Genomic DNA, 27508 nt, shown 5'->3' on the forward strand with positions numbered 1-27508 from the left:
ATGTCTCCTTAGGTACCTCTTGCTTTTGATAGTTTAAAATGCAAGTTTTAGCTTCAACATGAAGATGTTGAGAAAGTCTGAGATCTGGAGTCAGACAAGCCTTGACTCATATCCGAGCTCTGCCCCTATTAGCTGAAGACCTAGAGTAATTTATTTAAGCCCTCTGAGCCTCAGTCTCCTCATCTGTAAAATGGAGGCAATAAAATCTAACTTGCAGGGCTGTATCTTGCAAGATAATACATGAAAAACACCCAGCACAGTGCCTAACACACTAGTGTGCTAAAAAGTAACACTATTCATAATGTGTCCCCTGCCTCACCCGTCCTTCCCAGCGCTACAGTCTCTCGTAAGCCACTGCCCTCTTCTTCTCCTAGTCTTTGCTGTGCCGAGCAGGAGCCCTTGCCGCTGACACACACTCCATAGCTCTGGTGCTGCAAAGACCCAACCTAACTCACTGGTATGGGAAGGCAGCACCTACTAACACTGGCTGTCTCACAACAGCTGGATTTTCCCCAAGTCTTTTCCAGTCACCGTAGGTCCCAGCATGTGAGCCAGTGCTCCTTGTCATGGTGACCTACTTGTCAGGAATGCACAAGGCTGTCGGCCCCTGGCTTTGAGTCAGTACCCAGAAGCTCTGAGTGTTCTCCTGCCCAAACCTGATCCCCACCCTGGTCTTGCCCTTCTGAAGGCCTGCTGGTGAAGGGATAAGCCTGCTGCCTGCTCCTTCAGGGCTGTATTGGTAGGGCCACCAGGACACGAGTGAATTTTGTCCCATTCATCTGTTTGCCATTGACTGCAGTTGCTGGGTGTTTGCTCAGAATAGAAATTCTCCTGTAGGAAGACTGAGTCCATGTTTAGGGGACCCATGTGTGCCTCCCTGAGGGGGTGTGTGTTGGGCGTGGGTGTGCATTCAAGCCTCCAAAAATGTGTATGTGTGTGCAAGTGTGTGTATAAGTGCGCATGCCCATATTGTTTACCTGGAGGCTTATGATGGGTGTTTGTGGCAGGTGTGCATGTGGACAAGCCCATGAGTGTATTTCATGCCTGTGTGTTCGGTGTGAAAGTGTATGTATGCATGTGGTGTGCATGAGCAGGTGTGGAAGTGCATTCAATGGAGGAAGGAATCTTCATCTTGCCACATGTCTCCTGTGCCATATAACCTGGGCTCAGATGCAGAAGCCAGTCAGATGGATGGAAACTTCCTCACAGTCATGGCCCTGTGCCTATAGATGCAGAAGCAGGGCTCAGACCACGTCCTGGGTTAAAGCACCTCTTGTGTTCAAAGCTGGAGGTAGATGCACTGAGCACAGAAAACAATGTCATTTTATTAAAAGAATGGCCTGTGTTGTGAGTGACCCTCATATCAGGGGTTGAGAGCTGGCTTGTAAAGAAAGAAGGTTCTGAAAGGAGAGAGGAGACCAGGTAGAATGTAACTGTGGCCCCACTCAGGATGCTGGTGGGCCTGGGTTGATTTGGGGGGCCTTTCCTTCACAGGTGTCCCTCCTACAATGCTCCCTTGCTTCCTGCCCCTGCCCTTCGCCCCTCAGCAGGGCTTCAACCAGTTGAAGTCCAAGTTTATAAATTCTCTTTCCTTTTATTAAAGCTTCTATCTGGAATGCGCATTTCTCAGTTACACACATGGCTCACTCCCTTACCTCCTTCAAATCTTTGCTCAAATGTCACCTTCTTAATAACTCCTCTTTAAAACTGCAACTCTCCCGCAGCCCTACCACCTTGCTTCAAACTCCTCATCCCTCTTGTCCTTCCCTGTTTTCCCCCAAAGCTCTTGTCACCTTGGCACACAGTGTGGACCAGCACTGCAAGAGGACACACATACAGAAATTGAGGGGATGCATTTGGAAGCTTCTATGCTATAGCATCTCTAGCTATGGGATCTCTAAATTTGATATTGCTCAGAAATCCAAATGCAGATTGAAAAAAAACAACTGATTTTTCACCACAGAGAGTTTAAGAATTATTGTTCTCCCATACTCTATCAAGTTTAGTTTCCTGTTTGTCTTCCCCCACCCCACTCCTGCTAGAGTGAAGTTCCATGGGGCAGGGATTTTGTCTGCTTTATTCCCCATTGACTCCCCCCAGTATCTAGAATGGGTGTGGTACATGCTGGGTCCTTAATGGCTATTAGTTGAGTGCGTACATGTGCAAGGGGAGGTCTGAGAGGTGAATATCTTTCAATGGACAAGTGGTGGGATGGCTGCAAAAGTTCAACCACAGGCCCCTGAACTGACCACACTGTTCCCAGGACCACGCCTTGACGGTCCAGCTTGGGGGCTGCAGGAAAGAGGCACAGGACTTGAGCACAGGCCTTTGAAAATGCTGCCCCAAGTAGAGGTACACTGACAGGTGTGAGAGCCAGAGTCTTTCTTGTGGCACAGGACAGGTCCTCCTTTCCCATGAACTTGGGAACAGAAGGGGCAGGGACTGGGAGACAAATGCTGCCATTCCCCAGAAGGCATCACCAACCTCTCCCCCTCCCTTTATTGTGGTGCTCTGGCTTCCAGGGAGGAAGGGGTGGGAGGTTGGCACCTAGGGATGGCATGGAGGCTCTGGGGAAGCCTTTCCCTGGACCTTGCCTGGCTCAGATCTTTGTGGCCTTGATCAACAACCCCTGTGAGTTGTTCTTGGGACCCAAACACTACAAGGCATGGCTGGGAACTGCTGCCCTGATAACAAGTGTTTCACCCCACCCTTCCCTTGCTGCTGCCCCTGCCCCTATCCTCTCCCAGAGGGAGCCCAGGGCTGTCAGGGCCAGGCAGGAGAAGCTCCAGGCAGGTGCGGCTCTCCTAGGGGTGGAGAGAGTTCTGATTCCGCCTGCTGTTCCCATGGCTGGGGCTGGCTACTGCCCACGTGGCAGTCAGCGCCTGGGCCTGACTCAGGGACCAGCCATCTGGCAGGGCCAGTTCTGGGCTCACACACCTACCTCCACCTCCACCTGCTCATTCACTCTGCTCCCCAAGCCCTCGGGCTCAGCTTCTCCTTCTCTGACCTGAAGACTCCACCCACAGAGTCCCTTTTATCCTCTCCCACCTCTCCCACTTTCAGTGAATGGCAATGGGGGATGGGCACCTGGCCAAGGAGGAAGGGCTTGGGACCTTTGGTCAGAATATCCTACAGGGCTACTGATCAAGCAGGGCCACCTGTGACACCAGCGCAAGGACAAGAGTAAACGCCTGTATAATTAAAAAGCTCGGTTATGTCTTTTTACCTGTGGCTCCTTCTGACCCAAGAAGAGCTACAGACTAATGTCTGCTAGCAAGAGTTCCTTCATTCTGCACATCCCAGCTGTCCTCCCCATCATGGTCCTGTGGGAGCAGAAAGGAAGCTGGAGAGGGGAGGCTGCCAGGAGGAAGCGATGTTCAAGGTGGAGGAGAAAAGAGATGAGAAAGGCATTGCGAGGAAAAGGATTGGGATGTGCAAAGGCCTGCAGTTCAAAGAGGCCACAGTGCACTTGGAGCCATCCCTGCGTGGTTTGTATGGCTGGGCATGCGCAGAAGGCTGATGAAATCCGGAGCCCCTGGGAAGGAGGCCTATTTTTCTTTTTTTTTGAAATGAAAGGTCTCACGTATTTATTACGGAACCCAGCCAACCAGAAAGTTCCTAACAGATTCAGAGAGAAAAAGTATATTCCCAAAAAAACATGTCCAACTGTCCAGATAGTGGTGACATTTTCAGCTTGATATGGTAACATGATTGTGACCTTTAGACAGCATAAATACGTGTGCCATCTCATGTTCAATTCCTTACAGACCTAGCTTGGTTCTTCTCCGATGTCTCCTCTTGGAGTTGTACCTGATTTTATTACCAGTTTTCATCCGAATCCACTGGGGAATGGGATGATTTTGCTTTTGTTTCTTGGCCAGGAATTGCTTAATCTTGAAAGTCTTGTGAGAAGACATGGAGAGAGGCGGAGCCAAACACACACTACAATGGTGGAGAAAGGAAGAGAGAGGGGCCTGTTTTTCTTTTTAAGTTAAAAAAGGTTATTGTAATTTTCAAGGCAAACCTAGCTGTGGTTTTTGTAGTCACTCTATGGTTGAGATTTTGGTATTTTTGCCATAATGAAATATGCTGTGAAGATTTCCATAGTACACTGTGTTGAGCAAGAAAGGCTTCAGAAGAGAGACTGGGCAGGGCTCTTTTCAAGGCTCCTGAAGCTTCAAAAGAAGGCCAACTTGATGCAAGAAGAGGCAAACCTGTGCAGGGAAATAACCAAATTATTGCCCAACACACCTGGAATGTGCCCCCAGGTAGGAGCCTTTGGACTTGTAAGAGGCATTTATCTCAGGACAGATCATGACACCAGGTTGGCTCAGAATCAAAAGCTGATGGGCCCACAGAGTAGAGTAGAATGTGTCCCTGTTGCAATCAAGTGCAAGTGGCATGGCTCTCCAGGGCACCCTGAGAGCCAAATGTCAGATGTGCCCCACTCCCACTCCTGCTGGGGGCTGGAGGTTTGGCTGGTGGGCGAGAGCAGGGTGCACATGAGAGTCATTTACAGTTTGGTCCTCAGCAAACTGGTCAGCCCTTTCATCCAGGCTCTGTGGTGATAACCCCATCCTGCGCCTAGACCGCAGGCTCCCTTTGTGGGTACCTCCACCCTACAGAGGGGGCTGTTTTTAGTGGATATCCAGAACCAGCCACTTCATCTGCAGAAGAAAAACTGCAACTTCATTGACTTCCAGATCCAAGCCTCACCTGGGAGAGACAAGGATGAACCCAAGTCCTGGGTACTTCCCAGGGCTCCATTCCCATCAGGGAAACACAATGCCCAATGTCCAGACAGACAGATTTACTGTGAAGCTAATGAATCTTGTACCTCGGGGTGCTCACTTGAACAAGCCCCTTCCAAAACTCTAGATCTAATTTTGTATTCACCACTTTGCATTCTTTTTCTTCAAGAGGGTCCTCCAAATTATACAGGCTTCAGGCCTCACAAAATTGGACCGACCCCTGCCAATGCTCCTTGACTCTGGAAAACCTTAGCAAACATGGGTGCCTTGGGCTCAGGGCTCATGGGCCTCCTTTCCAAACCTCAGGACCTCCACCCTGGCAGCCTAGGGAATGAAATGTGGGAGATTCCAGCTCAGAGCAGATAGTGTCCTGGCTGCAGCCCAGCAGAGGTACTCTGGGGCTGCTGGGCCCAGGATGGGTGAAAGGGGACTCTCTGCAATAGAAAGTTCAAAGTGTCAGCCTAGGAAAGAGGAGCCGACAAGTGTGAAGGCAGCAGATCCAATAACACTTCTAATTGTGTCCATATGGCCCACTGGTGGGGCATTTGCTGATGACCCGTGGTTGACCGATGGCTTAAAGTAGATGCTGTGATACAAAACACCACTGAATGGTGCACTTCAAAAGGGTGAATTTTATGGTATGTGAATTCTATCTTGTTTGGAAAAAAAAAAAGATGCTGAGGGTTCAATTGCTGTGGCACTTCTCCCATGTGTTAGATCCAGGCATGGCACGTCCAGGAATGCACTGCTGGTTGCGGGGGTTTCTGGACCACCTCCAGAGGGGTCGGTCGCTCCCAGCAAGGCCTGATCAGGGACAGCTTCATCCTGGCCAGCCCCTTACTTGTGCTAGTTGATGGCAGAGTGGTACTGCAAACAACTTTCCTGTCTAGCTGGAGTTCTTCGGGGGCAGTAAAGCGGCTTTGGCTATCTCTGGGTGACTGGGCCCCAATTTGCTGCCCTTGTCTTGGCATATTTTCACCAAGCTTGCTGAGCCTGGCGCATACTTATGCCAGGGGAAGAGTTAACAATTAACCAGGAGGTGAGAGGAGGGAGAGAGGCTGGGGCAGCCACTCATAAGCTGCCCTCCAGCCCTTGCAGCCATGGGCTGCCCCCTGAGCCACATCCCCAGCCCTGTTGGTGGAGACACTGGGTGGAGGCAGGGCAGGCAGGTTAGGGCTGCCCCCTCAAAGAGGAACTTGGCCTCCAAAGGGCCCCACTGAGCCACCTGGGCTCTGGCCCAGGCTCCACCCCTTCACAGGTGTTAGACACAGAAGGCAAACACCTCCCTCCACAGGGCCTCACCATCCCTGCCACAGCCTGCAGCTCCACTAGTTCTGGAACTTCATTAGACTGCATTTCACAGGGCACCGAGCAGCTTACTCATCCCCTTTCCCGAGGAAATGTCACTCAGATGCACTGGTCACCATGTGGCAGGAGAGCACCCATGCCCTGCAGGGACACTAGCCAGAAGATATTGGTGCCCCTCACACCTTTCTCTGGGACACATGGTCAGGCACGCATGTGCACACGTGCACACAAATGCACATGCACGTACATGTGCTGGGTACACTGGGACCGATTTCTTATTCCTCCTGGTCTGTGCCAAGGAAACATTAAAGTGACTTTCCACAGACTGGATCTCACAGAAGGTGCAGATGCTTTGGAAGCCCCTGGCCAAAGGTACTGGGGTGAGATGGCACTGTTGTCAGGGCTTATTGTTCACAGGTCTGAGTTGCCAAGCTGTCCTTTGGAACTCCCTGCCACAGGCACCGACATTTTGTTTTGGACAGCAAGTCAGCAAATGTAGCCATGGGCTGCTGTGGCCCAGGGAGGAGCGGCTGTGGGAGGGTGAGAAGGAGCCCTATTGTTCAGGCCGCCTCCATGCACTAGGCCTGCATGTCAGGTGAGTAACCTATTTGCGAAGCTGACTCTAGTTCAGGGCTCAATGGGAGAAAGGCTGGCATAGATAGTGCCCCAGTGGCAGGAGGCAGGCTGGAGGGTTGGGTGGAGGTGTGGCCATGGGGTGGGTTTGATGCCTCTGCATGGAGAGCTCCTCATCCAGTGGGGCCCATCACCATCTGCAAAGTTGCTAGAAAAGTTTCTGGATGTTTCCAATTCTTCCACCTGCTTGTCTTCATACTTGTGGGCTGGTAGGCCAGCTCGGGAAGACACCTTCTCTAGGATCTCAACTTAGTTACTCATCAACATGGCTCCCGAGTTCCCACATTGGCCCCGAAGACACTTCACTCACAGCCATGGTGGGGAACCGTTCCTGTCACATGTCACGTAGGCTGTCTGGTAGCCTGCTGCTGCCTCATGGCCAGCTAACTGCTGGCCACATGCTGACTGGGAACCTCAGGGTCCTAACACACTTATAGAAGCACAAGGCAGGTATTTTGTTTCTGATACAAGAACAAGCAAGACTGAGAATGGCTTTCTTTAATTTTGAATTGGAGCAATATGCTTTCCTGAGCATCAGGAAAGAGTGGTGATGTCACAGCAAAGGAGGGAGGCGGTGGCTAAGAACATGCACATCCTTGAATGTCCTCTGCATGGTGCCTGGCCTTCTGGATGGTTTCGGACAAAACTTTATGTGCTAGGTGGGAGTGGGAAAAGGAGTGGGGGAAGGATAAAGCCATCTTTGGACACCCACTCCCACTGTGGATAACCACAGCGTGTGGCCGAACAAAGCTGATTAGAACACAGCCCTACCTGGGGAGGCTGCCATCTGCCAGGCCCTCCTTCCCCTCCCAGCCTTCAAGAAATGTTATCTATGAAAGGGGGAAAATGCCAGCCACATCCTCATTCCAACTCTATCTTTAATGCAGCTTCACAAAATTCCTAAATTCTATCTTGGGTCCTTGAAGAGATTGGACTATGACTTGGGTGGCCCTCCAAAATCCTCACCCTTTCCCTTCCCTCAGTGCAAAGTCTCACCTGTGCAAAGACATCACTTTTAATTATTTTTTTTTAATTAAAATACTGTTATACCCAGTGGAATGCGGCAGCAATCCTGGTACAGGGTGGCATAACAAAACAGCCATGTTTACATTTTAAATATTTACGATAACTTAAACATACAGACACACATCATGGTCTTTGGCAGAAAATGTTCACAGCACAAAACATACTTTAAAAGAAATACCAAATATTAATCCAAAATATATTAAGTTGTTTTTTTTCTTTCACAATATTTTTTGCCTTTTTTTCTCTTTTTTCTTTTTGCTTTGTAAACAATGCACATGAACCAAATGTATTTTTCAGCTTTAAACAGGGGTAGGGGAGTTTTTAAAAAAATTGCAATTGTCCAGCAAATGCAAATGTTTAAAAAGGAAACTTGAGGAACCATGGAAATAAAACAACATATACCAAACCTAAAAACGATAAAGGAAGAAAACAAAGAATCAAGGAGAACTAAAAACGGTAAAGACAAAACTGCTAAAACCCACCAATAGCTCCTGGGGCTGAAGTGAGGGACTCTTTAAGACCAGAAGTCAAAGTCACTGCTGCTAGCAGGCTGCCATGTGGGTGTTTCACCCCAATTCCAAAGCATCTGGTCCGGCTTTAGGGCGCTGGGCATGGGTAGCTTGAGGAGCCAGCCTCCTGGGCACTGTTTTGTAATGGGGGCTCCATTCAGAGGACTATTTGACTCTTGTAGCTCATTAACTAGTTTTCAACTGCTTTGCTCCTCTCCCAAACCCTCCAGGTGGGAACAAAGACACTTATGCTAACAAGATGTCTCCAGTTTCTCGGAGAGGACAGAACTGGTACCGGGTAGGGCCACCGAAGCCCACCTGGGGGCATGGCAGATGTCTGTTCACGGTGGCTCATTTCATCTGGCTCAGGGTTTATGACCAAACTGACAGGATGTTCCAGGCACAGGAGCTGTGGAGCCACTTCAAGAGGCTGGTGGTGGGGGTCCCGTGGGCATTTATAGGGCTCAAGATGGAGGAGAAGGCAGCCGAGATCCTGGGAATCGAGCAGCTTTAACATCCACGGGCCAGGAACTTGAGGAGGAGGCATAACTGGGAGGCCAGTCAGAAGTTTCAGAAACTGACAGTAGGAAGAGGGGAGCACAGCCCATGAAGACACATCGGAACCTGCAGGCCTCAGTCTTCTGTTCCACAAGAAAGGGAATTATATACAAACTGCGCACTGTCTCCCAGTCCACTTAAATGGCCCCTCACCCACAGCAAGTGAGAAGGTGAGGCTGTGTCTTCTCCAAGACTAACACCCTTAATAGTCCCCCAAAAATTCAAGTCTTAGTATCCCAAGAAGGCAGTGAGGAACTGAAGAGCAGATGAGGTTGGCTGGAACCAAACTTAGCCAGAGAACAATATGGCTGACTTGATTAGTGAACCAGTCCACCTGGTGTCCACGGGCAGCCATCCTTGGAAATTAGTTCCCCAAACCAACACAGCCCCTCCCTCCCTGCCTGACTGACAACTGGCAGGGCAGAGGGAGCTCAGCTCCTTTCTGAGCTGTCAGTTGCTACCCCAGTAGCAGGCCTTGGGCAAGAAGTCAAGGCTGAATCCTCATTCTCCGTAAGGCCCGGAGGAATGTGGGCTAAGAAGCAGAGTCTTCTGGGGGTGCCAGTGCTCTCACAGCTCTCCTCTCCCCTGGGGTCCTCCTCCTGAGCTCCTGGGACCAGATGGTCAATGGGAATGAGTGTCTGGCTGGGGAAAGGGACGGAGCAGCGGTTGACGGGGCTGCTGAAATGGCTGAGAGTGGCACAGGGCAGAGGAGGGGAGAGAATGGCTCAGAGTCCTGAAGCACCACCTCCTTCAGATCAGTATCTCCACCATGTCCGACAAGTCCTGGACTCTGGATGTAGCTACAGAGTCTGGAGACAGACAAGAACACAGGCACATGCCAATGAGTGTTACTAGATTGCTTTTAAAATCCTGGCACATTCGAAAGACAAAGATCGTTCTTCACCAACTTTTCCCGCCTCTGCTGCCCAGGTTCCCAGAACTCGGCCAACCAAGCACAATGCTCTGCCCGCTTTCAGTGCTCAGCCCAGCCCACCAACCTCCGATGTGTAGGATGCATTTGTTTCTAACTTTGAACTGGTTGGAGGGCTTAGAGAGAGCAATGGAGAGCCCTGAGGAAGGGAGGCTGCAGCATTCTTTTCATGCCTGTGGTTTTCTGAGATCATGAGGCACAGGCAAATATGCAAAGGCCAATGTGAAAGGGGAGTGGAAAAAGAAATGGCATCTTCTCAGATATCTCCTTCCCGGACTCTTTAAACAGGCTTCCAGAGTGCCATCGGCATGACTTGCGAGCTCCATTCTCTTGGATAATCAAATTGGAAATTAACTATGTAGGGAAGACCATGAAAGAGGAGCTAAAGTGCCTCCCATCTGGTTGCTTTCTTTCTGAATTCTGGATCTGCCTCTAATCAGGGTTTCCAATTTCCCTATTCATGCAACCAGCCATCCCTCATGTTCACATTGAGGTGGGCCAGACACCCTGCTCACCTCTGGCTATGCACGGCTCCCCATGGAGTGTGGGCAATGACCCGGAGGGGGTCTGGGAAGAAAAGGCCTTGTGTTCCAGTTCACACCCCAGTGCCCCCTCGGCCCTGCCTAGCACAGAAGTGGGGTCAGGAGGACTTACCCAGAGAGGCTGCTCTCTGGCTACTGCTGCACCCCAGAAGGCTGTCAGGCTCCGGTGGCAAGCAGGTGGAGGTGCTGTCTGGGGGGCCGTCAGTCTGGGTGCTCCCATCTCTGCTCCCGTGTTTGGCATGGGCAGCAGGGGGAGCTGTGACCACTGGCTCCTCTGTGGGTGCTCTGTCTGCTGGAAAGGTAGGTGGATGGTTATTGCCATGCCTGTAAGATGTGGCCCTGGTGAAGGACACTCTAAGTTAACTGTCCCTGCTGGGGATTCAAGGTGGAGTGGGCTGCTCTTGATTTGCAAGAACTTTAAGACTAAAAATGCTCCTATTTTCAAATGGGAATAACTACCAGATTGGATTGGCTTCCAAATGTTTTGGGTGGTGGGACCCTTCCTTATAGATTAAATCTTCTAGAGTTTCTGTGGCATCTGCTTAGAAGGAAGAGTGGAGGGAGCTTGCATACAAGGTGTGTCTGCACAGGAAGCTCTATTTTTCCTAGTTCAGTGGCTGGGGCTGAAGCATGATGGAATTTATGGTGATGGGGACTAAGTACCCCTGTTCACACTGGCAGGAGAGCCTTGCGCTGTAGAGTCACTAGAGGCAGAGAATAAGCCAGCTCCCCTGGGAGAGGGTCAGGAAGCCCTGGCTCCTATAGCCTCAGTTCTGGGAGGAAAAGTCTGGCAATCTGTGTTCAGGCCCAGGAGAAACTACCTCTCCATCTATCCCAGCAGCAGCCTCCTCTTACCTGTAGTCAGCCGAGCAGGGGCGTCTGCTGTTTGTCGCTCACTAGAAGAGAGCCCTTGCCAGCCCTGGGTTCCTGCTGCCGCAGCCGCGAAAACAGATGGCACCGACTTGGCAGGCCGCAGGGAGCCCTGGATGGCCTTGCCAGGGTCTCTCCTGGAGCGCTGCTGAAGGACCTTGATCACTGCATCCTTCTCCAGGATCTGGGCATGGAGCACCTTTAACCTGAGGGGTGAGAGGCCATGCCCACATTGTCAGACCCACAGATCCAACAGCCTCCACCCTTCCTGCCTCATAGGAGTTAGGGGAAAAGCCCCCCCCAACTCCCCCAACCCTGCCAGGCTGGATCCTTCTGTGCTTGTAGCAGGGACCTAGAGAGGGCTTAGAAATGGCACCACAGCTCTGGAATTTGATGCTCTTAGAGCCCAGGCTCTGAAAACCACCAGTGCATAAGGCCCTGGGCCCTTCTCACACCAGCAAAGGCAGGCCATTAAGGGTGGGTTCCAGATTCATCAGATGATAGTGGCGGCACAGCCCTCATCCTGGAGGGCGGCACTCCAGAGAGGGGAGGCAGGGCCCAAGCACTGGATGGCACCCAACACCTCCACAGTAAGAGTCTCCTGGGCAGACCAAGGACTCAGTATTTCTGGGCAAATGCATGTTTACAGTGCCTGGTGTGCCAAGCATGCAGGTTCAGCTCAGAAGCAGGAGGGACTGTGCTGAGCTCTATGGGGAAAGGGGCCTGTTTATCAGGGATCAAGGGCAGGGCAGTGACTGGACATTGCCACCCGCTCCCCCAACCTCAGGTGCCTGGCCTGCAATGCCGAACCTGCTTTCCATCTCCTGATGCCTGTGGCCACCAGTGAGCAGACCCTCATTGAAGCTGCTGCTGGGCGAGGGCTGGGGGGAATGTCGGATGAGAGTGGTGTCACGCTGGGCAGCAGCCGTGGCAGCCGCATCCATGGCAAACTGCCTCATGGCACGTTCCTCCAAATACTTCTGCTCCCACTTGGTCATGTCGGCCTCCAGCGCCAGGATCTGCTCCTCCTTCTCTCGCAGTTGTTCTGACAGTCGCAGGGCGCTGAGCTCTGGAGACCCACCACTGCCACTGCTACCACCTGGGGCACCTGCCTGTCTCTGCAGAGCAAGGAGTAGAGACCGTGGTCAAGGGTGCAGGTTGGGGTGTGGCAGCCACTGGTCTTCGCCTCCACACAACGACTGTCACTTGTACATGTACGTGTTCAGCCATACACAGCATACATTTCCCCATCCTTCCTCTACCGAAATGGGGATACAGCACAGGTCCCCATACCCCTGCCCTGAATCCTATGGCAAGGGCATAGAGACCAGACAGATAATCCTCCAAACTGGCAAAGGGGGTGCTATCAATAATTATACTGGGAAAACTGGTGTAAATTAGAACAGAACTGGGCAAACCAGGGGGTTCAGTCATACTACCTCTGTGGCAAGGGTAGGTTTGGGAGTGGAGAAATAACTCTATTTGGTTTGTAAACACCAAGAGTTGTTTACACAGAAGTCCGAAGTGAGGCTAAGCACTATGGATCTGGACAACCATCTTTCCTCCCAATCTCGGGGAGGCATATAAAAGCTGGCTGGTGGCCGGACGCAGTGGCTCACGCCTGTAATCCCAGCACTTTGAGAGGCCAAGGTCGGTGGATCACGTGAGGTCAGGGGTTCAAGACCAGCCTGGCCAATATGGTGAAACCCCATCTCTACTAAAAATACAAAAATTAGCTGGGCGTGGTGGCGCACGCCTGTAGTCTCAGCTACTCAGGAGGCTGAGGCAAGAGAATGGCTTGAACCTGGGAGGTGGAGGTTGCAGTGAGCGTTCGCGCCACTGCACTCCAGCCTGGGCGACAGAATGAAACTCCATCTCAAAAAAAAAGCTCGCAGGCCTTCTATATCCAGGTTCCTGACTTACTTTCTCTAGAGGTCAAGGACGACTAGCCCTGCTGCTGCCGAGGACAGGAGTCCCCCGAGGCTGGACATGGGCCAGGTGGCAGGGCCTCTGCTAAGACAACGAGTGGAAGGGAGCACGCAGCAAAGGTGGAGCAGAGAGCAATCATCCCTGCCGCCTTCCAACGGGCCTGCAGCCTAGATCTAAGCAGGGGCTCCCGGGGCCTCAGCCCTGGCCTCCAAACCTACAGTCCCCGAGGAGGAAGGGAAGCCAACATCCTCAGATGCTGCCCTAGCCTGGAGACTTTCTCAGCTCACCTGCTGTGCACGCAGGGCCTTGAGTTCCTGCTCCAGGCGAGTCCGCAGACGCAGCTCCAGCTGCTCCCGCTTCTCACAGGCTGCCTGCAGCTGCCCGAGCGCCTGCTGCAGCCGCTCCACTTTCTCCACATAGGCCTGCTTCTTGCGCAGCTCATCTTCGGCTCGAGCTGCCCGGCCCTGCGCATTGCCCAGAGCCTGCTCCAGCAGCTCGGCACGCCGCCGCTGGTCCTCGATGGCGCCGCGCAGCAGTGCCATCTCTCGCTCCAGCTTCTCTTGCTCCTGCTGCTGTTCGTAGCCTGTAGGGAGAGAGAGGCTTGATCAGTGACAGTAACCACGTTGGCTGGCCCCATTGCCTCCTGGGCTCTGTGCTGACCACTGGATGAGCACAGTTGCTTCTCATTCTCTCAAAAATAACAGGAATAAGGTACCACTATTAACCCTGTTTCATGGAAGAAGAAACCAAGGCTCATGTTAAGTCAGGAGTAAATGACAGAGCCCAATTCCAGGACCCTTGCAGTAACAACTGGGCTACCCTGCCTTTCTACTGGGACACACTGCCATGGGACAGCCCCAAACACCATCCACTTGTGCCAGGGGCACCATGTCTAAAACACATCCACAATATCCCTTGAACCTTGTGATGGCTCGAGACTGTTGAGGTAGGAACTGTGATGCCCATGTACAGATGAGAAAATAGAGACTCAGGCTGTGACATGGTCCTCCTTCCAGTGGGAGAATGAAAGAAGGGGGAACAGAACCACCATCTGCTGTCGGCACACCAGGCCCTTACACATCTTATTCCACGAATCCTCCAGCCCCTCCAGGGAGGATTTGGGATCCCCAACTTATAGGGGAGAAACATAGGAGGTGAACGGTGCTGCCAAATGGAAACCCCAGTTGGCCACACTATGAAGGCCCAGGCTGCCTCTGGCTACGTGGTGAGGCGTTTGTACTTACAGGCCACCCAGAGCTCTGGGGCTCCTTCTGCAGACCCAGGCCGAGAGGTCCGTTGAGGGCTACATTTCCTTCCATGGTCTGAAAAGACCACTGAGATGTGAGCAACCAGGCTCAGAAGGAAATGCAAAGTCTGCAGCACAATGAAAATGACTATGGCCCAAAGATTAGTGTGTAAGGGTCAAGCTATCCTGACTTTTAAATCATTTTGTTAATTGCCCAGAGAAACTCTGCTCAGAGGCCCTCTCCATAGGGCCAGGAGAAGCCCAAGCCAGACCACAGAGCCCTCCATCTGATGTTCTAGCCTTAAATCCACCTCCCAGGCACCTGCCCCTTGAGAGTCCCAGGCTGCCCCCTGAGGAGCGGGTCAGCTGCCTACCTTGCTGGAGAGCAGGTGGGGGGCAGGGCTATGGGCCCCAGCTAATGAACCTAAAGGCACTGTCTCTAGAACAGCATTCTGATTCAGTGGAATTTTCTGCCAGAGTGGAATTGTTCTATACGGCACCCTCCAATGCAGTGGCTACTAGACACACGTGCCACTGAGGACTGGAAATGTGGCTAGTAAGATGGGAGAACTGAATTTTAAATTTATTTTCATTAATTTCAATCTTTGGGCCACATGCAGCTAAGTACCTATCATATAGGACAGTGCAAGTTCTGGAACAGAAGAGTGAAGGCTTGAGACCTTGGCATGTGGAAGGGAGGATTCATTTACTCAGGTCCCTGGGGCAGGGCAGGGAGGACACAGAGGCAACTCAGGTTAGCTCTTGATTCATTTTGGATTTTTGAAGGCTGAGCCCAGGATGGTATCATTCTGTGGGATGGAGGAAAATACGAGGAAGTCCAATAATATTGAAACGGATGTGTTCATACTTCGCTGGCTTAACATCCATTGAGTGGGGTGTTAACATCCATTGAGGAGGGGCAGCCAGGTTGGGACTCAGGCAGGGAGGACCCTCCCCTAGTCCACCTGTGCGTTCAGTTTGCCCAGGGCTTGCATCTCATTTCAGCCTTAGCATGACTCTGTGGGGAAGGACTCTGTCTCATCTTATAGCTGGAGAATCTGGGGCGCAGAGAGAGGAGAAATATTCCCAAGGGGGTGGAGCTAACAGGCCAGCCTCAGGCCTCAAGGCAAGATCCCCAGGGGGCACTGCTGGCCTAGAAGGGCCAGAAGGGCAGTGCTGGGGGGCTGCGTGGCTTGCCTAGGAGGAAAAGCAGATGGCATTGGTGATAATGGCCACACTTTCCTAGTGTTGACTGACCCCAGATAAAAGGGAGGTCAATCAGACACCTCCCTTTGCAATAGCTACTAGGGAGCAAGGAAGAGCTGCTTGGGTTTCCTCAGCCCTGGGGGAGGAGGGGCCGGAGGACCCAGCCCTCTGCTTCCAGAAGCTTCCTGCAGCCTTGTCCAACCTCTAAGGCCCTGGTGGGGGCTGGGAGGCTTTGAGCTCTGGCCATCCCCTACCAACGGGACCCTGATAAAACCTTGGGCCTGCGGGATCTCGGGAAGGAGAGCTCCTTAGTAAGAAATGAGTGGTCTGGGTGCGGGTGGGAAGAGGACGCCCGAAGGCCAGCGGAGGCGGGCAGGAAGGCAGGCGAGGCGCCGACGGGACCCGGGATGCGCCTTGGGCAGCGAGCGAGCCCCCGCCTCCACGTTCCAGGCTCCCTTTGTGCTCACCCTCCCTCCTCCCAAAGCCGGGCGAAGGGCGCCAGGCAGCGCGCACGGGAGGGAGCGGCGGGGGGCGGGCCGGGAGCGGAACAGCTCGCGGCTCTGGAATGCCAGGCATCCAGGTCACCCGCGGCTGCGAGATTAATGGCTCCAGCGAGGAGCCAAGAACAGCTCGGCGCTCACTCGCTCCCCGGGGAGCGGAAACGCCTCCCGGCCGGCCCCCCTCTTCTCACCCCCTAGCAAGCTCCCAGAAACCCGCCCCGTGGCTTCCTTTCTTTGGCAGAGTCAGGCCCCAGAAGTCCGCCTTCCTCCACAGGCACCCTAATCTGCCGTGCCCTTGCAGCTTCTCCTCCCCAGACTCCTCAGGGAAACCCCAGGGCTGCCCCCTCCCCTTTCTCCCTCCTTCCCTTTGACTCCTTCCCAGAGACCTTAAGCCGCTGCCATCTCACCCCACCCAGCCAGAAGAGACCAGCCTACCTCCTGCCCCACCCTGTCAATTCCTTCAGTGCTGTGTTCCCCCATTCCCTGCCCTAGTCTTTGAACCCTCTTTGAAGGAAGATAGGGGTGCTGCCAGCCAGAGCTAAGTCCTCAAGCTGCTCCTCCATTTCTGCACCCCACACTACTCTTTGTGCCATTCACAGTAGGGTTCCTGTGAAGCCTCAAAGCCATGTTTACCCAGCTACCAACCACTCCCATTCCACTTCTCTGCAAACACCTTGAACAGCACTAAAGCTCCTAGTAGGAGCTCAATAAATAACTGTTCTTAGTCTCTTCTGATCGCTAGAGCCTCCTGCTGCTGAGCTCAGGGCTCCCTTTGCCACCCACCCCACGTACCTCTTGAACCGCCCAATAGCTCCTTCACCTCTGGCTGGCTCTCCACCCCTGCCATCCCCACAGAGCCCCTCTCTCAGGCCACCGGGGCTCCTAATCACCCGTTTCTAGGGCCACCCCCGTTGTTCTTTTGCATCTGTGGGAAACTGCTCCTTTCTTAAGCTCACCACTTCGTTCCTGACCTCCCTGCCATGGTACCTTCCTGGGCCTGCTCCCATTCTCTCTTGAACATCTGCCAGTTGCTTAAAACACATCCGCTAATGAATGAATAAATGGACTAGTCAATGAACTTGCCCATTCTTCAAGGATGCTTAGACCGCCCCGTTTAGAATGCATCTGTTGGTTAAGGTCTAGGATCCCATTTTTGGCTGCCTCAGATGCCTCCACTTGGCTTGCTATGGCTCAGCTCCACCATGCCCCCCTACCTCTCACATTCCCATTGCACACTCCCGACCTTTCTGTTGCCAGGAACTCCCTGGGAAGCTCTCAGACCTGTCCTTCTCCTTCACCTCATCTGTCTTCAGGGCTACCTTGCCTCCCGCACTGCCCAATGCACTGCACTGATGGTCAGCACCGAAGCTCAGCAAATCACTGCTGCCTGGCTTTCCCTCTTGTGTCAGCTGATCTTCTTAAAAGATACAGAACTAGATCCTATTCTTCTTTGGAAGCCACTTATCCCCACTATCCCCAGATCCAGTCTAGTGTTGGGCATACAGTGGGCAGTAAACCTGCTCCCAAAGTACTACTTTGCAAGGGGGAAGGCCAATCTTCCTAGTCCAGAGGGTGTGCAGCAGTCCCATTGCCTGCACACAGGCCAGGCTTCTTAGTGGGGCCCCTACTCACTCTGAGCAAGCAGCTTGGCCACCATGTCCTGACTGCCGGCCTGGGCCTCCTGTGTCTTGCTTGCCAGGCGGCGATTTGCAGATTCCAATCTCTCTGTTTCAAGGGAAGGAAAGATGTTTTAGTGTCAGGTGAAGCTGCCAGCTTGGGATTTTTTCCTGACGTCCTATCAGGATGGGGCTGTATCCTCCATATTGGGGATGGGTTCATAAGGAAACCCCAGCTCAGCTCAGGGCCCCATGGGTGGGAGCCTCCTCTGTCAAGAGCCATCATCCCTGAGGGGATCCTAGGCCCAGTACCTAGAGACAAGCATCTCTCTATCAGGGCAGCTCCAAAGGGGTCTCAGCCTGGCTCTCTGAGTTCATCTGCACTTTTGACAGAGAATAGAGATTCCCAATTTTTCTCTAGAACAAAAGAAGTAAGTCCTCTGCAGAGGTTCTCCAACCTCCACCTGTGTGACTGGCTCTCACCTCTAAGATCCCGGTTGAAGTCTTGCAGCCTCCTCATTTCACTGTCCATCTTGTTCCGCATGGTCTTCTCCAGGGCCTCACGCTTGGAGGAGGCTCTGGTCAGGCTCTCATGGGCCTCAGAGAGCCGCTGGATTTCGCTTTCCAGCTGCAAGAGTCAGACAGCAGAGCTGAATGAAGGCGAGAGCTCCCAGGGAGTGATTCGAGGCTGATCCACTACTCACCATCAGAAAAGGTGACAGATGAGAGGCCACCAAACAGGAGCAAAACCTCCAGGTGACTATGGTGGGATAGTCAGAAGCTTGTAGCCTCCGAAAGTAGAATAGACTGCTGGGACCAGCAAGCAACGGTCCCATCAGCTGCCCCAAGGACCAGATGCTGAGTGAACCCAGGGCCAGGTACTTTGGAAATAGCTGCCTGCAGGGTGACTAAACACAGCTTCCCTGTGCCCAGTGTCCAGAAGGAAACATTCTACTCTTGGCTGGCTTCCACCAAGAAACTGAGTATAGTTGGCCGGAAGTGGGCACCGAAAGACTCCAGCCATGATGGGGTGGTTTGACCTAACTTGGACACCACAGGACAGTCAAGGGAGGCCTGAGGCCATCTGCTAAAACTGAGCCTCAGCGGAAAACTGGTAACCCTTCACTAAAGAAGCGGGCACCAGGCCTAAGCCTGAGCTGCCTCTGCCTGGTGTCCCAGGCATCACCATCCACCCAGAGGGCCAGCTGGGCCCCGGCTGCTCCTCCCACTTGGCTGCTGGCAGGTTCCGCACGTGCTCTTAGCTGGCCTGTGATTCCAACAAGTCGCCCGTTTTTTTTCCAAGAGGAGAAGTTTTCTTTTTGGCCAGGGCTGGCCTGGAACAGACTTGCTGTTGTGTGGGGGACACAAAGGGCTCTCTGTGGGAGGTGTCCATGGGAGGGGGTGTGTGCAGGGCAAGGGTGCGAGTGTGCAAGGAGCTGGTGAATGGGCTCTTTCTAATCACCACTGGCCAGCAACTGTTCATGCTCCAGGCCTGCTCTGCCGGCCTCTCGGCTGTTCCCCAGCTGTCTGGAGTCAGCTCAGGAGGGTGCATGAGGAGTGAGGGAGGTGGAAAACAGAGGGATAGGGAGAAATCCAGCCAAACAGTTTTCAGGCTCCTCTGCCTCTCCTTGGACTACCCACTCCCCAGGTAGCCCCTCGGGGTCTCTTTCTGGTCTGCCCTTCTGAAGCCCCAGCAGGGCCTACCTTCTCAATGCGGCCAGCCTTCTCCGCAGAGCTCTCCAGCTCCCTCTGCAGCCGCTCATTGTCTCTCTGCAGCCTGGCATTCTCCCTCAGCACGGCCTCCATCTGGGCCAGGTGGGCACTGCCCGAGGTGGCTGAGGAGGCCTGGGCACTCACTGGCCCCTCCACAGCAGGTGGACTGAGGGAGCTCAGGGGGCCATGGCCGAGAGCAGCTGGATGTGGGGGAGGGGGGTGCTCCTGAGATTGCTGCAGGTACTGGTACTGCTGCTGCTGTTGGAGGAACACAGGAGGCACCTGGGCCTGCAGGATCCTGGGGAACAGAAGAGACGGTGCTCAGAGACAGCACAGACCCTCATGGCTCCCACCAGAGCAGCCCGGAGTCACCCCACTCCTAGGCATACTGGGAAGATGGTTAATTATTATCAATAATTAATATATTATTAAAATTACTGCAGATAATTATTCAACCCTCTAGTGTTAGGCAGGGACCAGTAGGGAAGGCCTTTTCCAAATGTTTCTGCCTGAGGCTCTCAAGAGTCAGACAGCAGGGCTAGAGGGGATTAATGTCAGGATGCTTGTTTCATACCCGCCTCACAGTGGCTGGGGCCTTGGGGATCAGCCTGAGCAATCCTGGGCCTCCTAAGCAACTAATGCTTAAATACATCATCTTAAAAAATGCACCCTGACACTCCTAATCAATGGGAGGTTATTTTTGGGGCTGGAGGCCATGTCAATCATGACTGAGCCTATAACCTTCCAGGCCCCAGGACAACTTTGGTGGCTGGGCCCCAGCAGCAACCTTGTGTCTGTTACACGAGTCGCCAGTTTCAAGACTGCCAAAGCAGCACTCATTTTCTCCTTCCTATTTCAAGTCCTGCCACCCCCCATCCCCCACTCACCCAGAGTCATTTTTAGAAGACTCCAGTTAAGGTTAGAGCAATGAGACAAATGTCAGGGTAAGAGTCTGAGCTCTAGAGTCTGACAAATAGGGGTTCAAATCCCTGCTCCAGCTGTTTAATCTTGGGCGAGTGCCTCAGCCCCACAGACTGGGCATTGCTCTGTTGCATCATGAGGGTCTCCAGCCTCGCTGGGATTTGTTGAGGATGACGCTATGTAAGGCCTGGCAGAGTGCTGGGCCAGTGCTGGGCGGGTGGCAGGTGCTCCTATAATGGTGGCCCATCCTCCATCTCTTCTAGTATGAGCCTCAGTTTACCCTCAGTTTAGAGAACAAATGTGGCCCAAACTCTTGGTTTCCTTGGGAGTAAGGGCTGCCTCTGGACTACTGTGGTCGCTGAGTTCAGGGGACAATATTCTATTGGCCTCTGGCACTGGTGTAACATCACTCCCAGGGCTCCATGTTGATGGAAGGAGCAAAGGGCAAGAGGCACGGGGAGTCCAAGGGCCTTCCTGGGACCTTGTGATTCCCAGTGTCACAACTGCCTCAGTTTCACAAAGAATCTTCCAAGTCCCAGAAGCCCCGCAAAAACCGAATTCCCCTTCTGGGTGCATCATCGCAGCACTAATGCACACCCAGCCTGCCCCTGACTCTTGCTGCCATACAGCCTATGGCCCCCCTGCTCTTCTCAGGACCCTAGGCTAGGAGTCTAGCCCGTTTCCTAACAAATAATCTTCATTGGATCATCTGAAAGGAGATATTGGGCAGATGTATTTCTCCTACTACCTAAGGCGGGGCTTCCAGTAAGAGCTGGGAAGAGGGTCCCCACTGGAGTGCTCAAACTCTCCATTCCACTGCTAAAATGGCCATTCTCAAGGTTGCTTCAAGAACTTGCTCCCCCCTGCACTGGGCCAGGCAGACACAACTGGCATTCTTTGGGGATGACTTAGCTCTGAGAAAGAATAGCAACTCCTTTCCCTTCACACTTGCTTTCCTTTCTCCTCGTCCTCTCCCTCCCCTGCTTTTTGTTCTCCTGCAAACAGTCTACTTCCTTGCCGTGATTACTATCTTTTCCTGACAGGGTTCAATAAGGCTGGTCCAAAAGAAGAAAGCACCACTCAGCTTCCGAAACTCTTCCTGACCGAGCCCTGAGAGGGGCGATAAAGTGCGAGTCTGGAGGGGTGGAGGCTGGAGAAAAACTATGAGGCTCCATCCTCTGGTTCCGCCATACCAACCCCATCATGTCACTCATTTCTCGAGAGCAAGGAAAGCCGGACGGTGGGAAAGCGGGTGTTTACTAAAGGAACACTCAGCAGGCATGAAGAGAACCAGACTTTGACCTTGGGCCACCAGAGGAAGAGTCTGAAATCCTTGGGGTCCCTTGGTGGGGTTTCTTGGACTCCCATAGGGGGAGATGCAGCAATGATGGCTGTGTCTGCCTCTCTGGAAAAGATGCTGGGCAAGATGAGAAGCGTGAGGCAGGGCCTTGTTTCTAGGAACACTTATTTCTCCAAACTCTCTAGACTTCTTGCCTCCCCCGGTCTTCCTGCTTCCATTCTGGCCCCTTACAAACCATGCTCTGCATGTAGCCAGAGAGAGCATTTAGAAAAGGTAAACCAAATCACATCCCCTGAGGGCCTCCCAGCACACTCAGAATCAAACTCTAAGTCCCTACCCTGGCCCAGCAGCCTCTCCTGAGCCTCACCAGAAAGGGGCCCACCTGGACCCAGAATCCTTTCCCACTGCAGGCTGCAGACGCAGGGAGCATATGGCAGGAAATGAAGAGGAGAGACAAGTAAGCTCCTGCCCTGGTGTAAGATGCTGAGAGGTCTCTAATGAGGCCACTGGGCCTTTCCAGCCTCTAGTTAGGAATGCCTCCCAATAATCACAGAAAGCAAGCTGCTCACATTTTCTTAAAAAATATCCAGAGAAGGAGGTCCCACCTTCTTCCTACTTAACTTGGAAACAGTTTGGCAATCATTCCCAACCTTGCCTTTAGGAAGTTCTTTCTGAAATCTAACCTTTAACCCCCTGCTGCAATTTGTGTACTCTGGGGACTCTAGTTACTTGAATGCTACAGCTAAGCAGACAATGGTGCCTATCTCTGAATTAAGGCAAAGGACACCACTAACTTCTTTCTTAGGGGACCTCAGCTAAGTCCCTCTTCTCTGCCAGGCATTAGCCCTCCCTTCTCAGGTTGGAGGTGGGGTGGATCTTGCTAGCTCTGACACAAGCTGTGATCTTGAGGCTCTCCTCCCTGAGAGACCTGTGCTGGAAGAAAGCCAGGAGTTGGAAAGCCCAAGGTGGGGAGAGTTACCTGACTTCAGCATGCTGGAAGTGCGGGCTGCCGCGGGCACGGTACCGTGGGTCAGTGACAGCAGTGGTGGTCTCATGAGCTAGTACAACATGAGGGTACTGAGGTGGGGGTCCTCGGGACTCTGGGCCCTCAGCAGGGGGGCACCTCAGTGGGGGGCCCTGCTGGTTGCGGGCCAGCTGTGGGAAGCTGTGGGAGGAGCTCATGTGGCTGGGGGCCCGGGCGCCGTTCCTCTCCAGGGACAACTGAAGGAGCCGTTCACTCAACGAGCGCACGTGCCCATGCCTCAGCTCCCGCAGGGCCTCGTCCTGCCTCCGACTGCCTCCCGGGACCCCACGGGGATCTCGGTCCCCCGCATGTGGCCGGGGCCCTGCCTGCTGGGCCGCATAGTACTGCGAGTGGGCTTTGGCCTCCTCATAGGTGGGCAGCTCCTCTCCCTTGCTGGGCTGTGGGCATAGCCGGTAGAGGGTGTTCTCTGCCAGGTGGTTCTCACCGCCCTGGTGCTCCTGGCCCTGGGGCTCCTGCCTGGTGGCCTGCTGCAGCACCTGACTGTCCTCTGGGGCCAGGATCTCCAGGGAGGCCTGGGGGCTCCCTGTACCCCCAGTTCCAGCCCCACCCCTCAGGGCCTGCTGCTGGATGGCTAGCAGCGTGCGCGTCTCAGTCAGGTTGCCGTAGCGCAGCTGCTCCTGGATGAGGCGGTGCAGGACTGTCCCCGAGGAGTCTTCCAGTGTCCTCATGCTTCTTTGGCTTGCACACAGCTGCCTGGACAATGGCCGGTGGCACCTGGCCCCAGAGCACCTGGAGTGGGGTGGGGAGAGAGAGAGAGAAAAGCAATCAGTGGGAACCCATGGGAAAGGAGAAGGCTTTCCAGGATTTCCATTATTACTCTGGTGGAAAGCATAAAAGTGAAGAGCAGGGGTGGGGCGGTTCACACAAGCCTGGGTTCAAGTACCAGTGCTGCCATCTACTGATTAAGACAAGTTACCTAATCTCTGAGCCTCAGTTTCTCCACCAGAAAAATGCAAAGAATTCTGCTTGACTCATGGAGATGAGGAAAAAAAAAAGAGGCAGTGGCCTGCGAGCTCCTGGCACAGTGAAAATCCTGGTAAACGATTACTAATGATAACATTCATGGAGACTTACTATTCCTGGAGAGAGACAACAGGAAACCAGAAGATAACCCACCAGGAACCACCACCCGTACAGCCAGCTACACATCAAACAGCCTGATGGGCAATTCTAAGGCAGGCCTAGTTCAGATCTAACCACTTAGCTATTCAGTCTAGGGGTGGATGGGGCCCCAATTTATTGGCAGGTGATAAAGAATGCATGCAGTCCAGTAGAAGCCCTAGGCGAAAGGCCCCCAGGACCCTCTAGACTGAGGCATGCCAGAGCCCAGCCTTGGCACAGTCAACCTACCACCCTCTAGACTGAGGCATCCCAGAGCCTTGGCACAGTCAACCTACCACCCTCTAGCCCGCTGAACCCCTGGCCACTTTTCCCACTCTCCCTGAACCAGAGAACTCCTGGAGGATGGGCTTGGGCTCTGCTTCATCAAGCGCTGCTGACAGAATGAATCTGGGGCTCCCTGTCATGGGATGACCTTGGCAGTCATTCTGCAAGGTGAACAGGAAGAAGGAGGAATTGCACCTGAATTGGTGAATAAAGGATGAATAAAAATGCTCCAAGAGGACAATGGTTTTGTAAGATGAGGCAAAAAGGTGCCACCCATTAAGGTTAGTGGGTCAGTCTTTGTGCTGACAGTAACTGCAAGAGAGCTCCAGGAAAAAGAAAGGATGGCATGATGTCTTTGATTTTATGATTATCCTCCCCAACACACACACACACACACACACACACACACACACACACACACACACACACACTTGCTACTTGGAAAAGCCCCCACTGGTCCTCTAGGCACATAAGGGATGGGCACTCAGCATCTTTCTTGACATCAGTGTCAAGGAAGCCCATCTTGACTTGGGCCAACTGGAGAAGTAAGGGGAGGCTGTTGGTTGAGAGACCTGGGGCAGGGGAGAGGGGACTGTGAGCCTAAAGTGCTGGGAGATTATATCGGAGAAAGGAGTTCCCTTCTAAGCCTGGGCTCCCAGTGGTTCATGGACTGGAAATCTGCCTGCCTCTCTCACCCAGCTTCCTTTCCACAGCCTCTTCCAACACAAATCTCCAAACTGGGATCCAGGGAAAACTAAACAGAATCCACACTGCCACAGGTCCTGTGTGTATGGGCAGGGGTTGGGGGGGGGGTGGGTGGGAGGAATGTGGCCCCTCCTCTGCCACTAAACTAGCCTTAGTGTCCTGCTTCAGTTTGGGCTATGGCATGTTGGCAGAGCAGCCATTCCCGATCTTTTCCCTCTCCCCACCCCAGTACTCCAGCTGCCCAGAGCTGGGGAGTGGGGGATGAGTCTGGAGGGCACCTCTGTACCCATCCTTCCTGGCACCCAGTCATGCGCCCCCACACACAACGAGGGGTAGATATGCAAGACTCCAGAGTTACCCGAGGCAAAGCAAGCAAATGGGATTCAATTCGTATGGGATTCAGTTCGCCCTGGAGTTTTATCTGCGGGCATTTCCTAAGATAATCACTCTCTGGGCCGACTCCCACAGAGAAGGCAGGGGAGCGGCAGGAAGGAATGCGGAGCCTTCCTGACAGATTCCAGGCGCTCCATAGTGTGCCCGGATTGGGAGCAAGGAACACCTCCAAGGCCTCTCATCGCGAATTTGTCCCGGCCAAGCCCCTCAGATTCACGTCCTTTCAGACATCAAACGCCTGGGCCTTTACAAAAACCTGCTTCCGCGCCCCCGGCCGCGAACCTCTGCTGCACTCGCCCGCTGCGCTCTCTGAAGGCCGCCTTTCTAAGCCAGCGCGCGTCTCCAGCCTTGGCCTGGGCTCCTGCTCGCCTAAGGAACCAAAGACAGTCTCCAAGCTAGGAGACTCTGGCACCCCAGCCAGGGCTCCCGCCCCACCACGAGCCCGGGCGGCTCCGGTGGCCGCTGGTACGCCTGGGGCGAGCCGGTGAGGGTAGCCCGAGGCCCGGAGAGGTCTTTAAGCATCGCGGGTCCGCCTCCCTCCCTCTCGAGCCCTCTTTGTTTTCCAAATACTCTAACGCTGACGTCACCGGGCTGGACAGCAGGCTGCATTCTTTCTAAGTGAGAGCCAATTCGTGGCTCCAGAGAGGATTTTCCAAGGAAGACAAAGAGGAATTCTTGGACTAGTTGGAGGCAAAGGCACCTGTAACCCCCACCTAACCAAATCAGCCCGCAGGACCCTGCAACTTGAGCTCCAAGCGGCGCCTCCATCCCTGTCCCCCGCCACCCCCACCCCCGCCGACCTGCAACCCGAAACACTCTGGCTGTTGTCTCCGGAGTCGGCCCTCTCCCCTCTCCCCCAGCCCCAAGAGACCCGCGCGTTTCTAGAGCCCCGCAAAGCCCAGCGCGCTGGGCTCCCTGGGCAGAGCGGCCCTTGCCAGGCACTGAGGCTGCCTCGAAAGGGCGCACTGCGCCCCGAGGACGCTCGATCCTCGAGGCTCCGACTCCCAGAAAAGGCCGGGTTGCGTCGAGACTCCAGCTTTGGCTGGGGCACGTTTCTGTGGCCTCGCGCGCTCTCCCGAGCGCCGAGCGGCCTTCCTTACCGCTGCGGCCCGAGGGTGCCCAGCGCAGTCAGACACCCCAACCTCCGGCTCGGCCCAGCTCAGCTCGGCGGCGAAGATGTGTTCTCGGCCGTGGCGCCGACGCTCTGGCTGTTCGCGCCCCAGCGCGCAGCCCCAGGGTCGGCCCGCGCCGGAGGCGGCTGCTATGCCAGGAATGTGAGAGTTTCAGGTTCCCCCTCGGGATCAAAGCGAACCACAAATAACCTCTCAGCGCGCCGCCCTCCTCCGCCCTCCGCCTTCTCCCGCTCCCTCCTCCCGGCCCCCGCCTTCCTCCGGGGAGGCGGCGCTGCTGGCCGAGCGCCGGCCCGGCCCCCGAGCTCCGTTCCTCTGCGCCCAGCGCCCTCCAGGCCGCGGTGTGTCCGCCCCTGCCCCCTGCTTTGCCTTCGGAGCTGCTGGAGACAATTTAATCCAACTCTGCCCATTATCGCCTCCACTCCCAGTCGCCGACCCGCTCTCACCCTTCATCCCTAAACCCATCGACGGGACGACAGCAAGGGCTGTACCACGCGTGTCCTGGGGTTGCTGCGGGAGGGGGCTCCGGCTGTGTGTGTGTGTGTGTGTGTGTGTGTGTGTGTGTGTGTGTACTGGGGGAGGGGGGAAAGGGAGGAGGGACTGCAAAGACATCCATATCCTCTGGGCTGGGACAGTGCCCCGGGCTAAGTGAATGCTTCCAGCCACAGAGCCTCTTTCCCCTAACCCCCGCTGTTTTCACCCCCAGCGGCAACCTTTGAATGCACTTTTGTTTACAAACACCTTCGCCAGCTATTTTACGACCGTCTCCACAGGAAGTGTGAATCTGGGTTGGAAGATCCGGTCAATTTGACCCACCTACCCAACTGAATCACCCGCCGCCAGGCGCTCTGTCCAATTCTTCCCCAAGGTGATAATAGGTGCCCCTTTACGCAGAGTGCAAGGTGTGCCACCGCTGGCTTTTCTCCCAGTCATCCGATTCAGCCCTGCCAAGCACCCTCCAACGGAGTTCTGTTATCATCCCTGTGTTGTAAATGAGGACACCAGGGCTCAGAGAGCTTAAGCAGCGTGCCCAGAGTCACACACAGTGAGAACCAGGTAATCAACCACTGGGCTGCTTGGTTTCTCATTCCCAAAACCCCTCCCTGGCTATCAGAATCCAGGCTCCCTAGATGGACAGGGCAGACACTGGGAGCCCTCCTCTCTCCACTTACCCTGTCCTTGCTTTAGTCTCTTCTTTACCTCCCCGTACACCCCTGCCAGCCAGGGGCTTTCCCCTGTGCCCACTTCTGTGGCTCCTGCATGGAATCCTCTCCTCTGCCCCCAGGACAC

The 27508-nt window shown here is 54.0% G+C and overlaps 2 protein-coding genes across 3 annotated transcripts; both read right to left on the reverse strand.

Annotated features, from left to right (window-relative positions):
- Window positions 1-3666: 3666 nt before the first annotated feature.
- Window positions 3667-4007, reverse strand: LOC107970776 (putative ribosomal protein eL39-like 5). The gene has a single exon (XM_054681045.2). The coding sequence runs from the start codon at window positions 3915-3917 to the stop codon at window positions 3762-3764; it is 156 nt and encodes a 51-aa protein (XP_054537020.1). The 5' UTR covers window positions 3918-4007; the 3' UTR covers window positions 3667-3761.
- A 3694-nt stretch (window positions 4008-7701) lies between these two features.
- On the reverse strand, window positions 7702-26459 carry AMOTL2 (angiomotin like 2). 2 transcript variants are annotated; one of them, XM_003310039.6, is made up of 10 exons: window positions 26189-26459; window positions 22539-23333; window positions 19330-19636; window positions 18109-18253; window positions 17642-17734; window positions 13345-13640; window positions 11939-12246; window positions 11114-11334; window positions 10371-10550; window positions 7702-9594 (listed from the first exon to the last, which is right to left on the reverse strand). In XM_003310039.6, the coding sequence occupies exons 2-10, from the start codon at window positions 23270-23272 to the stop codon at window positions 9536-9538; spliced, it is 2343 nt and encodes a 780-aa protein (XP_003310087.1). In that variant the 5' UTR covers window positions 23273-23333; window positions 26189-26459; the 3' UTR covers window positions 7702-9535. The 2 variants fall into 2 exon arrangements, with proteins under 2 accessions (XP_003310087.1, XP_009444787.1); XM_009446512.4 differs by having other exon boundaries at window positions 10371-10547; window positions 26189-26450.
- Window positions 26460-27508: the final 1049 nt, after the last annotated feature.

Source organism: Pan troglodytes, chromosome 2, assembly GCF_028858775.2.
Source record: "Pan troglodytes isolate AG18354 chromosome 2, NHGRI_mPanTro3-v2.0_pri, whole genome shotgun sequence".
NCBI lineage: Eukaryota > Metazoa > Chordata > Mammalia > Primates > Hominidae > Pan > Pan troglodytes.